This window comes from Oenanthe melanoleuca, chromosome 3 (genome assembly GCF_029582105.1).
Source record: "Oenanthe melanoleuca isolate GR-GAL-2019-014 chromosome 3, OMel1.0, whole genome shotgun sequence".
In the NCBI taxonomy this organism is placed as follows: domain Eukaryota; kingdom Metazoa; phylum Chordata; class Aves; order Passeriformes; family Muscicapidae; genus Oenanthe; species Oenanthe melanoleuca.
The window spans coordinates 41,773,452-41,789,147 of record NC_079336.1 but is presented as its reverse complement, the minus strand read 5'-3'; the positions used below and the strand labels follow the sequence as shown (position 1 = coordinate 41,789,147).

The following is a 15,696-nucleotide window of genomic DNA, read 5'->3' as shown; positions in this document are numbered from 1 at the left end:
CATAATAGGATGGGAGACACTTTCTGAGAGGTAAGAAACTGAATTTGAAGGGGGCAATGGCTTGCATTGCTTGCTCCAATTAAGATAATATGTGATGAAAGTCTCATTTGCTGGAGCCCAGTCACTCACAGTGCAGGGCACATCAGCTGCTTTTGGGAGTTAGCTGCTAGCAGAAAATTGTCAGCAACAGTTTGGAGCTAGATTACAGTGTTTGGGTTGGTTGGATAAGAGTTAACTTCTCTGGCTCAGGTGCTGAGTTTGGGTGGAGATGTCAGGTTATCAGGAAAAAAACCTTTGCCTGTCTTCGTACTGTCAGACTTGCTGCCCCTGGAGCTGCTTTTACAGATATCCAAAAAAAAGAGAGCTACCTTAACATACCCACAGGTCTTAAATAAGTGCTAAAGATCTGATGGAATTAAATCTGGCCAGGGACATTAAGGGCAACAAGAGAAGCTTCTGTAGGAATGTCAGGGATATAGACTAGAAAAATGGTGAGCCCTCTCCAGAAGAAATGAGAGACCTGTTTATCCAGCACCTGGAGGTATTCAGTGTCTTTTTTGGCTCAGTCTTCACCAGCAGGTATTCCAGCCAGACAGCCCAAATCCCAAAAGGGAAAAGACAGGGACTGGGAGAATAATGAACTGTCAACTCTAGAAGACCAAGTCCAGAACACCTAAGGAACCTGAAGGTGCACAAGTCTATGGGGCTGGATGAGAGACATCCCCACAGATCTTGAGGAAAGGGGCACATGAAGTGACTAAGCCACCATCCATCATATTTGAGAAGTTGTGGCTGTCCAGTGAAGTTCCTAGTGAAATGTAATCCCATTTGTTAAAAAGGGAAATAAGGAAGACCTCGGGAACTACAGACCAGTCAGTCTTACCTTGGTGCTCAAGAGAGGTCATGGAGCAAATTGTCCTGGAAACGATGCTAATGCATATGGAGAATAAGGAGTTTTGCTTGATCAGCCTGGGGAAGAGAATGTACCAAAGAGACCTTCCAGTACCTACATGTGGCCTACAAGAGTGCTGGAGAGGGACTTTTTACAAAGGCATATGATTATAGGATAAGGCTTTAAACTGAAAGATGGATAGTTGAAATTGTTCTGAATTCCTTTGCATATCTGAGCAGATGACTGATTCCTTATGTAGGTAGAAGATTCTAGGTTGCCTGTCAAAGCACAACATGTTTCTTTCTAAGTTGGTAGTGTTTCTTCCAGTTGAAATAGTTTGAAATTTTTGATATAAAATCTAAAGAGAAAAAAATCACCTGTTGAGCTTTGGATTGCTTTGGCTTGGCAAAATAAATAGGGATATATTGAACTTCTAAGTTTGTGCTCACTGCTTCTTTTTTTAAATTAAAGATATACTAAAATGTTTTTTTATTAAAGCAGGTTGTATTCCCATAACAGAAGATTTGGGGCTTTAAAAAAAAAAAAAATACTCTTGTATCCCTGACACTATCTATAAATTATCTTCACCGTTTTTCTGGAGTGACAGTTTACTTGTAATTATTAATAAACAAAAACTTTCCTGCATGTCATGATATGAATGAAATGCAAGATGCAAGGCAGCGGAAATGTGGAAATACCAGATGTTTCTTCTGCTGCAACCTTTAGTTCTGTCCTGTTGTGTGTGTACCTGTCTCAAATACTAATACTACATATTTGCATGGTCCTTAAATTGTTTGTTTGTTTGTTTGTTTGTTTGTTTTTTTATTAAAACAGGCAACAACAGAGAGACCTTTTATACAGAAGCTATTTCGACCAATTGCTTCAGGAGGACAGTTGCATACTTTGGGAGACCTGCTAAAAGATGTGTGTCCTAGTGCTATCACCCCTGAAGGTACTGCAGAAATAACTTTTTGTCCAATAAGTTAATTCTTTTTCTGTTGATTTTTTTTTTTAATATGGGTACTTTGAAGGTAGAACTAAATGCGAGTACCAGAGTTTCAGATTTCATTCATTCCTGGCTCTTTAGTGTGCCCTCCATCACCTGTGTGGTTTCAAGAGGGTAAGACTGAGTCCTTAGTCACGCCTGAGAAATTAATTTCTGGAAGATTTATTCTAAAATTCCTGTACTCTTTTGCCCTTGTGATAGTCATAGTAAAAATATTCACATTATTTTCTGCACTTTAAAAAAAAATTCTGAAAGTGTCAGCAGATTTTAAGTTGCCTTTAATTTTGTATTCCAAAAACTTTTTATGTGTAAAACTCCAAAACTGATGAAAATTGAAGATATTTTCAGAATGCTTTTTTTCTGTTCTTGAAGTCCAGCCTTTTAAAGATTTTTACAAGCATATAATAGTTTATGTATGGTTATGAATTAGTATTGTGTGAGCAATTAATGTAGCATATTATTTCATGCAATAGCATTTGTTGATCTGCTCTTACTCAGGAGTGGGCTTTTTTGGGTGTAATTTTAGTCTCAAAACTTGCAAATATTGGAGCCGTGATACACGTTTGCATAAATGTAACAGTTACATACTCAGCAAATTAAGATCAAAATTATTTAATCCAAAAGGCGTTTAATTTGTCCTTGCTGTTGTCTTACCAATACCTGTAAATGAGGAACTTATGAGAAATGTGTCATGTTCTAGAGAAGATCTTGGCACAGAATTTACTGGTGTAGTATCAGCATTTTTTGACAGTGAAGCAGAGAATTGGAAATCAGTATAAAATTCTGTAAGATTTTGTTGTACACGGAAGTTGCTTGATTCAAATTAAACTGTTGTCATGGATTTCTCCCAGTATCAGGATCTTAGAAATTCACTGAAATATCAAAGTACTTTTTTTACCCTTGTTTAATACTGGTTAACACATGAGAACAATTTCCAAAAATAAGAAAAGGTAAGAAAAAATGGAATATTACTAACCATATGTCTGTTTTTCATAAAGCTTTTTTAAATTCTGGAGCATTATTTTAAGTAATACTGTATGCTAGCTGTCCAAAAGATAAAGGGAGATACCAGTAGATACATGAATGTTAGCACCAGCAAGTTTAACCATCTTTAAGTACTTAACTGTCAGTATCATACAGGCCCTGCTGAAAAGGTAGAGGGAATTTAAAAAAAAATCAGTGAGAAGGATGTATGCATTTTAACTTGAAAGGCTGTTGAGCACGAATTAAGTGTAAGAAACTCCAAAGCATTTACGCACAATTATTCCAGGATTTAAGGGATGACAATTTTTATGTAGATTTGCCAAACCTGCTGATGGTAAATGTGCTAGTTAACAGCACTTATTGAAAGTGCAAATGTAATACAATTCTCTGAATACCAGTGATGATACTTCCCATCAATAGGACCCCTTTTCACATGTTGACAAAACCACCAACCTTTGACAGCAGAGCAGAAATAAGCTGTGCTAATTGCTTGCTTCATTTTTTTAAAAAGATAAAAAACCCCTAATATTTACTCAGCTTGGACAAAAAAAAATTGTTGGAAGAAGAGAAACTAAAGTAGGTACTATTCTTTTACATATGATGAGGGATGTGAAGTTTGGTGGGTTTTGGAGTGTTGGAATATGCTTGTCTGTTCCTGTATACATCTGCTTAAATTTGGCCCAATTTTTGTTGAATGACTTGCAAACTTAGAGTTTAATAGATCTGGTCCCTCACATGGATGTGAGCTATCCAGAACTCAGCACATTTTCTGCTGTAGCACAGCTTTGTGTTGTCATGTTGTTCCTCTTGTATTGTGAGTATTCTCCCCTTCTGGTATACTGGAAAGCTAGGGAAGCTGTCTGGGCTGAATGCAGAAAATAATGTGGGCTCCTGAGGAGATGTGGAGGCAGACTGATACACAGAACCAGTGGAGGGGGGGTAAGAGTCTGACTGAACAAGTAATTTGGAAGAAAATGACAGATCTGGGAATAATTAAATGTGGTGGTGAAGGTGACTATAAACAATGTGGCAGAGTGAAAGAGATTGGGGCAAAAGCCAAAACATGACGTAATAAATGTGAACACCTGGACAGAGTAAGTGGGGTAGGAGATGATAAAAGGAACATACTGCTTGTGGGGCATGCACAGAGATTGTGCAGGGCATCTGTGAAAGAATGGTGAGTAGATATCCTGCTGGCCAAGTGACTCGGAGAAAGGATTTGGAGAAGCAAATTGAATCAGAAGTTGAAAAGAAGGGTAGTTTGTGCTGGCAGAAGGACAGGCTGCAGGTGAAGAGGTGGTTGGGTGGAGCTGGATATTGTCAGATAAAGGACTGAAGAAAACCTCTTCAGGGTTTGCTGTAACGCAGACAGGAATACAAAGCAGAAATATAGGTGTGGCAACATGGAAAGAACAAAAAAAAGGAAGAAGCAGAATTAAAGCAGAGGGATGATAGAGAAGGGTTCAGGCATAAAAGGAACTGACCTGAAAAGATGGATGCCCATGACAGCAGTGATTCTTAATGCTAGGGATCATGGACAGGGAAAGACAGCGCTGGTTTAGGCTTGACTGCAAGAGCTCATCATATCCTGTTCAATGATTATATGATTTAGCCAAAAAGTGAATTTGATTATTCTCTTGCTTGACTAAATCCACTCATTCATTATTCAAATATAACGTGCACTATATTAATTGCTCATGCTCTAATACAGCTTTGAGCTGTTAAAAAACCAACTAACTCACCAGACTGTTTAGTGCCACTTTTGAGTTTTGCCTGTAGAAGTGTTAGCAGCCATAATGAAAAAAAGCGTCACCATTTTCCATCAAGTAGACTGAGCTCCCAAGATTGTAGAACCACAGCACATCTGTGCTACTGAAATATCCATGAAACCCATTCAGTAAAATAATTTTCTCTCTGATGCTGGATCACTGAGAATTTAATAAGCTTCCTCTGTCAACAGATTTTCCATCAGTTCAAAATACAGAGGAGATATGGGCATAGGAGAGTTTAATTTGCAAGCATGTTTTGGAAACCTGGGATACTACACTTAAAGGTTTTACTTCTAAAGCAGTTATCTCCTTTTGAAGTTGAATACTTGAAGTTTAGAATTTGTCAGAGCCTGTAGAGTGGCTGTACAATCATAATTTCCTTACACACTTACCGTTCAGTTTATAATCACTCTCTGTCTTTCATCTCCCTTTGTCTTCTGTGAGACTATTGTCTTTCTGCCCAGGCTGGGCATGTTTTAGTGTCAGGTGTGTGTAGTGAAAAAGCACAGTCCTGATTCTTGAAAGGATAAATCAAGAATGAATGTGCTTCAGGAAATAGTATAATTTAGACAGCAGAATACTGCCTTTGGAAAAATTATTTAATTCTTTTTTCCCTGGAGAATTCATTAATAAGTGATCACAGGCAAGCTGAGTGTTACAAATACATCCATTTTATAGAAAGGAGCACCAGAAAAATCCAGTGGATCAGCATGAGTGATCTCCTGAGCAGTTTGCTTGCTTGTACTTGAAATCAGTGACAACTCTGGGCCTTTGAGTGTCTAAACTCCAGGCACTTTCTGAAGTAGTTTCCTCTGTCCCACCCTCCAAAAAAATAATGTTTCTGGCTGTAAGATTGCTTTGACTTCAATTTTTTATCTCTAAAATGATGATAATTCAGGAAACGCTTGTTAAAATGGTTTCTGAAGGAAAAACAGATTGTAGTCAGACATTAAAAATTGTCCTCTTTGGACCTTACTTAGTATCTTCTAATACTTTCGTTGTAAACTTGTATGTTTTGTCTTAATCTACATTTTATTCTGGTAGAGTCATTAAAACAATATTTTAACAAAACAGAATACATTATCAAAGTTTATTAGAAAATAATGAAAAACTTTTTCACACCTGGATTTTCAGACTATTCAGTTATAAAAGTTTAGATTTACTTAATTTTTCTGAACAAAGAAGTAATATCTCATCAAAGATATGCTCAAGGTATAATAGATACTGGAGAAGCAGATTTTTTTTATCTTTTTACTCTTCTTTTCAAAGCCATTTCGATTTTTTTTCAAGCTGTATTTAACCTCCCTCTTTAGTGAATTGATTCACTGGTGACATCAACTGCATCTTTTCTTCAGTGCAACACAGTAAATATGAATTTCTTTCTCTCTGTTTTTCTCCATCTGTTGACTTCTTTTCCCCCATTTTCCTCTATGGTTTTCTCTTTTCCAATGGCTGCTCATTCAGCTGGAAGCTTCACGGTAATTGTGGTGGCTGCTTGTCTGTGGTGACATCCATAGCTGGGCTTTGTGCCGTGGGAACACAGAGAATATATGGTTTTCAGACTCAGCATTTGTAGCTGTATATTGAGCTGTTCCTGCTGCCAGATTCTTAGGGACCACCACCAGAAGAGGGAGGGAAGGATTTCAAGAACCACCCACAGTGTCTATATGCCTTTGCTTTAGGAAGCATGGATATAATTAAGTCTTCCTTTTAACTGTGCTGAGAAAAATGTTTCAATGAAAAAAATGTAATTATATATATATATGTATCTGGATTGAATATATGCATTGATTACCAACTCTTGAAAACACGGTGTAAAGAGCACTGTTGAATGAGCAGGTTGAATGATGACTTTAAAAGATTGATAGTGAAAATGGTCTTTGTAAAATGCTGTGTCAATATTATTTTGGACTGTTATAGACTGTGGGTAACTGTTTAGAATACTGTGTTTTATTTAAATTAACTTATGAAACTATTTATTCAAGACTTTTATTGTTTGTTGAAGTGCAGTAAAAAATGAAAACTTTGAACTGTTATTATCCCAACCCATACTTTTCTGTCTCTTCAAATTGGTCCTTTATTCAATTATATATATATATATTTAATATCTATTTTTTAAAAAGTATGTGTAATTTTTTTTTCTGCTTAATGAATTCTGTGCATTGATCACCTTTCTGGGTTACTGAATAGTTTCATTTGCTTAAGATGTTAATCTGAGAAAAATTGGTGGATAAAAAGACTTTTTATTACAGGTGTTATGCCAAAAGCAAAGAGTGGCTTCTGTTTAGAGTCCATCCTCTAACTCTTCAGATTGCAAGGAGTGTTGGCTCTATCTTCTCTTGTCCCCAATCACTGCACTGGAGTTGGAGCAGAGTGCACAGTAGTTGGGAACCCATTTGTCAAAATGTGAATCAAGCATTTCATACATTAGTAGTAATGGTCAGAAAGTGTAAAGAAGAGTGGTGGAATTAGAACAAGCACTAAGAGGCCAGTGTAGTTCTTGAAACTATTGGCCATTACATTAATTATCTTGACTGTAAAGGATACCCTGTTTTCCTAAAGCATTGAGAATGGCTGTCTTTGTTAATAGCAAACACAGAATCATAGAATACTTTGGGTTGGAAGGGATCTTAAAATTCATCTAGTTCCAACCCTGCTGCCATGGGCAGGGGCACCTTCCACTATCCCAGATTGCTCAGGGCCTCATCCAACCTGGCTTTGAACACTTCCAGGGATGGGGCAAACCACAGCTTCTCTGCACAACCTGTGCTGCTGTCTCGCCACCTGCTGAGTAAAGAATTTATTCCTAATACCGAATTTAAAGCTGTCCTCTTTCAGTTTAAAGTCGTTTCCCTTTTTACTATCATTTCATGCCTTGTAAAAAGCCCTCTCCAGCTCTCCTGTAGGCCTGCATGTTCAGAGAAGCTCCAAGGAGGATGCACTTATTTCACCTTGTATTACTGCTTCTGCAGTACTGTGCAGTACTGTCTTCTAGAAGGCGAGGTTAGAACTAATCTAATATAACCCTCTAATTTCGTGTCTGAATAAGTATTTAGACAGCAAATGTGTTAAATCATCTGTTTTCTCATTAGCTGAATAGTTTTTCTTTTTACATGGTTCCTATTTGGCTGCTTCATAGGCAGTGGTTGTGGTTATGTGGCAGCCAGAACACTAAGACCAGGTCATCAACTTTCCATTGAACATTGATGCATTTCATTTCTTTCAGTTATTTTCTTTGTTCTGGTCTTCCTGTGTTGACATAAAGTTTGAGAAGCAGTGAAGTCCTTCTTGTCATGTTTAATAAATATTAAAATCAGTATTTTCAAACTAATCCAATAATCACTTCCTCTGTATTGTAACCCACTATAGTCTTTCTTTAAGGCATGTTACATTTTTGAGATTAATTACTGAACTAAACTATACTATTTTATCAGTTACACAGCAGTTTATAAATTAAAGTCACCTCAGTGTGAAATTTTACTATGAATAAATCTATATTGTGTATTAGTATATTTTTTATTTTCTGTATTTCCATAATTATTGTTTAATTCAGTTTATCTCAGTGCTGCATACAGTTGAAATAAAATTTGGGCATTGTATAGTTATACAAATATACTTAGCTTGCTATTCTTGGGCTACTATTCCTGATTGTCTTGAGTTTTTGGAAATCCTTCCTGAAAGATGGGCAATTTCAATTCAGTTTTCAGTCTTTTAAGGTAAAACATTGCAGGTTCTGTGCTTTGAATGTAGTAAACTCTGTTTAGTTCTCAGTTGTGATCATCTGTTGAAGGAGTGTGTGTGTACTTGTTCTTTGTTTGCTTCCCCCTAGTTGTTCATACTTAAATCTGAGGCAAGCTGGTCAGTTAGGTTTTTGGGCAGTGTCTCATATTTGATCCTGATGGAAGCATCAGGAAAGAGGGGTACTTATTTTTCAGTTCTCTTTTCAGCTGGCATTGACATGTCTTATTTTCTGTCATGTCAATGTCTCTTTCCTGCTCATGTTCCTCCATCATCTGTTCTAGTAATAGCTCTTACTGTCCTTTGTTGCTCTTTTAGTATCTGCTTTTACTTCCTCTAAAACTAACTCTCCTTTGACTAAGCTCACCATAATTTATATAACTAATTTTGCATATTTTCAGACCTGAGCTGATTTCCTAACAGGAATAGATCTAGTTCTCTGGGATAGTAATTAGTCAATAGTCACTTTGGTGTTAGTTTTTTCTTCTTGCTTTCTGTCTTTTTGTCCTTTGGTGTTCTATTCTGTAGACTTCAGTTTCCTAGAGTTTACCAGCAAATGTTAGTATCACTGGATTTGAAAATCTAAAATATTTTAACACCTAGGGACTGTGCCTCTCCATCAGCATTCTTCCATTTTCCAGTTTCTCTTTTCATTTGTCCTCCAAGATGACCAATGTCCTGGTTAGTTATTTAGGGAAGTCAGAATAAAGTGTCACCCTTCTCATTCACTGTGTTACACTCTTGATATTGTACATATATCCTTTTCAGCCAACAGTCCAAAACCCTATAGCTTTGCTTCTCATAGACTGTGCATCATGTAGCTTTGAATCTAAGCTCATGACAGATGGCTTTTTTATTTTAATATGAAACACCCATTCATGAGTGTTTAGAATCAGGGTTAGAATCAAATTATTCTGATTATTCATGCTACAGCCTGTAAACTCATTGTCTGATTTTTTTTTTTCCCTATGCTTGTGGATGCCACTTGCACAGACAAAAGTTGATTCTTTAATTGAACAGTTCTTGTGTGGTAAAATGCAATTGTCTGCAGTAGTTCCAGTTCCAGAAAATTAGGCAGTCATTTAAATAACTTCAGAGTTATTACTATTTGTGGGAAGATTTAGTGGATTATGCAGGAACAGACTAAGATAAAGCCTGATATTGTTTGTGGTTTCTTAGACTGTGTTCTTGTAGTTTCTATGCAGGTAAGGAAGAGAGGATGTTAAGACCATGTTGTTGCCTGCAACTATAGCATAAGGTCACATACCTGATATGATAGAACATGTTACTTATGGGTATTTTTCCTCAAACTTGTGAATAAGAAAATTGTCCATCCCTGAAGGAGATAATACCACAGCTACTGTCCCCCACTGTCTAAAATTCTCTGTTTTACTCAGATTAGGTGAATTAGCCACCTGCTTACAGCATCACTGTTGTTTATGACAGATAATAAAATTAAGAGTTATATATCTGTTGCTTCAAGGAAGTCATGCTGTGTTTCCCCATGATTTTCTGTATCTGGTGATAGCGTTCCTGTTGCCAATTAAGGGGCCTTTGTTTCCAAAAGTAGTATCAGTTCTGAATGTCAGCGTTTATCAAATTGGAAAAAAAAGTGAATAATTCACAACTATTGAAAAAAATATTTTGTTTGGTACACATTTATGAAGTTCCTGTAAATGAACATCCTAATATTGTAAACAGTTCATTTAGAAATAGTGACTCATCTTAGTAGGAGAAAGGGAGGAACATAATATGATCTTACATAACTACAAAGCAACAACTGCAAGGGGGAACAGTGTTGAGTTCAACAGAATGCTTTGAAGAGGCAAAGGGTTAAAATGATAGAAAACAGAGTTCTGGGGAGGGAAAGGCTTTTTTCTCCATACCAGAAATTTAAGACATTGGGCATAATGCAAAGATAAAAACTGTGTAATGCAGAAGAAAGCAGTTTTCTTGCACTGCTATCGTGTCTAAACAATTCTGGATACAATTTTAATTTGCTAGTGTTGTTGAAGTCTTCATAAAACTTGTTTTGATTTTTGTCTCATGCTTCCTTGAAGACTCAAATGGTAAACATTTGGACATAATGACGCAAACAGTAGGCTATCAATCATTCCCAGTTTTCACAGCATTGTTGTTCATTCAGAAAAGCTGCGTGAACTGACCTCTTTCTAAAGCAGTGTCATTAGTTCTTTCAGAAATAAAACAAGGATCAAAAAGACTTTCAGGATTTTTCTCTTAAGACTTGCTGTACTGAATGATTTTGTAAAATTAGGGATCAACTGTTTTCAATTAACTCCCAGCTTTTTTTAATGTGTAATGTATGAGAGACTACATATTAATTGTTTTTGTTCTCCCTCAGTTTTTTAAGCATTGACTTCCAGTAAATTAGTTAAATGGAAAATTGAATTTAGATTAGATTTGCCATGTAGACTCCTAATTTTGATACAAATGAGAAATTGTGCAACAGAAGGAGGTAAATTTATGCAGTGTGAATGTCTTTGGATAGACATGAAAATGACTGGGCTTGCTCTGCCTGAGGTCAGAATTAGCTTGACTTGGGGCTTACTGTGGGAATTGGAGCAGCACAGCACTATCCCATTCCTTGCTGCTCCTGTGGTGAGCAAACTGAGGAAGTCTTTGCTCCCCATGTCTAACTACTAAGTCTGATTGCGCATGCTCTCTGCAGACCGGTCTCTGCTTTTCAGGGCTGTGGAGGTGCAGTGTTGAAGTACTTTCCCAGGCCACCTAAATTTAAAAATATAACAAATCCTGAGCAGTTTTAGGCACTTTGTTAGCCACTTTCATCCCATGTGACTGTGAACATATTGTGAAGGGTTAGAGGTCTTGTAGAGTGTGGGTGTACTGAGAGATGGTTAAAAGCTAGCGATACAAATTCTAGTTCACTGTCTCCTCTGCTGTGGGAGTCATCTTGCAGGCCACAACTGACCTTCAGACCACTGCTTAAGCTTTTCTGCCCTCCTTGCGTCCTTGACTCAGTGGTGCTTTCCGTGTTGGAGGAGGTCATCCTGTACTTCTCCTTTCTGGTGTGAGTCATTATTTGTGCCTGTTAATTTTTCCTAACTAGACCATCTGCTTGGATTATCCTTCTGCATCTGACTTTCATCTTACTGCCGACTTTCTGATTTTTGTTTTTTTTTCAAACACCCGCAAACACCTACCTGCCTCAGTTGCCTTTTCTTTAAGTTGAAGTGGAAACTTTTTTTTCTATGTTAAAATTGCATACCTTTTGATTCAGTAGTCCTGTTTGATCAGAGGGGGTGGAAGTCCAGAGGTTGGCTTGAGATTATAGCATTAATAGTCATGACTACAGAATTAATGAATATAGAATTAATTTTTCATGACCACATGGAAAGGTGCAAATAATCTGAGAATAATATGGCAGCTGTGCTTCTTGTCATCCATCCTCATTTCTAAACAAACTCTTTACATAATCAGAGAGGGCTTCTGTTGTGTGCAGAATGCTCTGGCTCACTTACTCTTAAAAGGAAACATAAGTGGGTATGTGAGGCTGCTTGTGATCTTTCTCCATACAATTTCTTGGGAAACACTGAACATAGCTTGGTTTTAAGGGTTTCTCTAACTTTACCTCAATCGACTCTACAAGGCTTACCCATTTGGTAGCTTGAGTACTTTGCTCCTTTCCTGTTGGTAAATGGGATGAAATTTAGTAATTCCAAATGCCAAGATTCTGTACCTAGGACACAGTAGTGCAGAACACAGATACAAAGTGGGAGAGGAGTGGCTGGAGAGCAGGCCTGCAGAAAAGGGTCTGGGGGTACTCACCAGTGGCAGACTCAGTATGAGGCAGCTGTGTTTCCTGGCAGCCAAGAGAGCAAACCACATCCTGGGGTGCATCAAGCACAGCACAGACAGTCAGTAGAGGTGATTGTCCCACTGTATTCAGCATTGGTGAAGCCTCACCTGGAGTGCTGTGTGTGGTTCTGGGTCCCACAATGTAAGGGTTTTAAGGTACTCAAGTGCCTCCAGAGGAGAGCAACAAAACAAGGCTGGAAGGCATGTCCTGTGAGGAGCACCTTCCTGAGGAAGGGAAGTGGAGAGGGAGATGCTAAGTTCTTCCCTGAGTATCCAGTGATAGGACATGTGGGAATAGTTCACAGCTGCACAGGGGAGGCTTAGACTGGACCTTATGAAGCATTTCTTTACCATGAGTGTGGTCAAACACTGGAACAGTTTTCTAGAGAGGTGGTTGAGTGCTCCAAGCCTGTCAATGCTTAAGAGGTGTTTGCACAATGCCCTTAATAACATTCTCTAACTTTAGGCCAGCCCTGGGTTTCTCAGGCGGTTGGATGAGATGGGTCATCGTAGGTCCCTTCCAACTGCAATAGTCTATTCTAGCTTACTCTTTCCTCTTGCATCCAGCAACTTTGCTAACAAGAGTAATGTGCTGTTTCTTTATGACTTAGAAGTGGTTTCTGGGCATGCACAGGCATGCACATTCAGAATGGTAGACTGTAGGAAGAGGTACAGCAAATAGGGAAATAATCCTGTTTCTCGGACAAGTCTTTGGAAATTTGTTCAGCTTCAGCTAAATTTGTTCTACTGGCCACCCAATAAGTTTTATTAGTATCAGACTCCAGACTATTCTCTTTAAATTAGTCAAAAGGCCAGTGACTTTATTCAGACACAACAAAGTTTTTTAAGTCGATCATTAACAGTAGGAGTATAAAGTGGAGAAAGTAAACTCCTCCATAGAGCAAAATAATTTCTTCAAAATTGAGCTTATGCTGTTTGAAAATCACAAGCTAGCATTTCTAAAATTCTGTCCGGAATAGTCTGCTCATCCTGGGAACATCAGTTTCCTACCACCAATTTCCTAACTGAATGCTAGGTAGATTTGAAAATCTACTGTGGAAAGTTACTGACAGAAAATCTGCCAGATTTCTAGTAATCTGCTGTGTATATGTGAGTTTTAGGAGAACTGTTGAGATCAAAGCATCTTGACAGAGTATTTTGGTTGTGTTGAATTTTTAGTTTTAAAATGAGTAATTTTTGTATTTTAGGAGGCGACCTCAGGTTCCTTATTCACTGTACACATTGCAGTATATTCCCACAGAATTTATCACTTAGATAAAAGATGAGTGAAGAGAGGCAAAAAAGGAGAAATTATGAGGCACAGAGGGGTGATGTGGCTTGTACCTGGTCACACTGAGGTCAGTAGCAGAGTTAAGAATTGGATTTTTTTGAGTCATGATCTTACTCCAGAGGCCACAGAGGTCACCTCAGTATGAGTGAGCTATCAACAACTTCACAGAAAAAACCCAAATCAAACCTTCCTTCTTGTTTCTTATATTTCCTTTCTTGCAGAAATAAGCATGTCAGCAGCAGCTGAAGTACACAAAGTACATAGATTCACAAGATATTTCTTATGGTTAGTTTCACAGAAAATGTGACAATGCCTTTAATGCTGTAATTGGTGCAAGAGTAACTGGAAATTTGGGTCTACCAAAGCTTTCAGGAGACAGCAATAACCCTCTGTGAAGATCCACAATGTGAAGTTCTCAACCATGATGCTGTAGCACACAAACAGATTTAAATTATGTGGTCTCAGTGTTTTTATTTATACTAGTAAACAAAAGTGGGCTAGAACATGTGTTGTTTGTGCTGTATGACTGTTAGCAGTTCTTGGGCATAATTTTGGTCAAGGCATATTAATACTCTCCCAGAAAATTTGGGCAGGGTTCATGGATTAACAGTCTAGGGTCTATTCTCAATAGGCAGTAGAGGGAGGCAGATAATTTAACTGAATGGGCATGAGCTTTTCTCTGGCATTTTCCCTGAAGTTCGAAGAGTGGGTTCTGGCCCATTTTTTGAATTATATCTATACCTTTAAATTAGGTACATGTACTTTTTTTGGGGGGGTTGGCCGAGTAAAATCATTCCCATCTTCCTTGCATCTCTCTTGTGATCTGGTTCTGTTTTGCCTTGATGCATATAGGTATTAACTGATTTATCCAGGAGATAAACTTCTTACAGGGCTGGAAGAAATAGAACCTGCAAAACTAAAAGACCTACAAAAATAAGGGGAAATGTAGCAGTTTTACCAGTAATGTGGAGGAGAATAATCCACTTTGTGTCCTGCTCTCTTCTCTAAGGAACTCAGCAGCACTTGCTAACAGTAGTAGTCCCTTGCTTGAATACCTCATTTTAATCAGAGATTTTAATAACTTCACAATCAGTGGATAAACAGTGAATAACTTTATATTTTATTTTGTACCTGTAGTCATTTGGAGAATATCTGTTAAAAATGGAGATAAAACTTTTAAAACTTATGTTGAAGCTAAAGTCTTATGCAGTGGTTTGGCTTGTGAACAGAGGTGCTACAATCAGTGAAGATTTGAATGCACTTGTGCTCCTTTTTCCAGATGGTATCATCACCACATTTACAATGGCAAAATGCAGCAGGTCTCTATGCTTTGGCAAACTTCACTAGGTCCAGTGTCTTTGTGCAAGCTGTCACCAGCCATTTAAGCCAATATGCCACAAGTATGAGCCAGATAGACAAATAGATGTCCTTCTGACACTTGTGTGTGATGTTATAATATCCTTGGATGGAGAGATGGTTGCATAGCCAGTTCTCTTTAGTGCTTGCTGGCTGCAAGCTAATGCAGCCAAAATTGTGGTAGTTAATTTCAGACCTGTATATGTTTGCCTACATGGCTAATAATTCCCAGTAATCTTTCTAACTAATTAATAATACTAATGTAGCAAATTTTGTTTGCAAATACTGTATGTTTGTGTTGTAAGCTTTATGGATCTATTTTTCTACTATAAAGCAGAAAAATACTTTCTGAACTCTAAATTTAAAATATGTAGGTTATGAGTCAAACTCTCATTAAAAATAAAGATTATAATTTAGTCTTATCAGCTTAACTATCTTAATATTTTGGAATGGAAAAGCTAAAAAGAACTTTTGATGAAAACTTACTTCCAATTTTTTTCTGACCAGGTAGCTGTTTTGAGAAGGGGTTATTTTTTTTTAGTGTTCAGTGTAAAGAGTCATGCAGGTCTTCCATTACTCCTTTCACCACTCTTGCCTGAATTTTTCAATGCTAGATTCTTTAATTTCACTATGGTAGAGATCTCTAAATACCTTATTCTACTAGCTGCTCAAAAGAACCTACAGTACATGTACAAAAAAAAGGTATTTCATGTGTGCAAACTCTACAGCCTGCTCATTACAGAATTTATTTTTCAATGAGTAAGGGCCCGGAAGAAGCTAATGTAAGTATTTTAGCAAGGGTTTGTATTTCTCTGATAAACAG

At 37.5% G+C, this 15,696-nt stretch overlaps 1 protein-coding gene across 3 annotated transcripts in view; it reads left to right on the top strand.

Moving 5' to 3' along the window:
* Window positions 1-15,696, top strand: part of ATG5 (autophagy related 5) — a 110,415-nt gene that overhangs the window by 43,243 nt on the left and 51,476 nt on the right. For all 3 annotated transcript variants that reach the window (XR_008840034.1, XM_056486617.1, XM_056486616.1), the window contains exon 7: window positions 1,727-1,844. Coding sequence is in view for 2 of the 3 variants with exons in the window: in XM_056486617.1 (XP_056342592.1) it covers window positions 1,727-1,844 (118 nt within the window). In the remaining variant the exon portion in view is untranslated. The remainder of the gene's footprint in view (window positions 1-1,726; window positions 1,845-15,696) is intronic.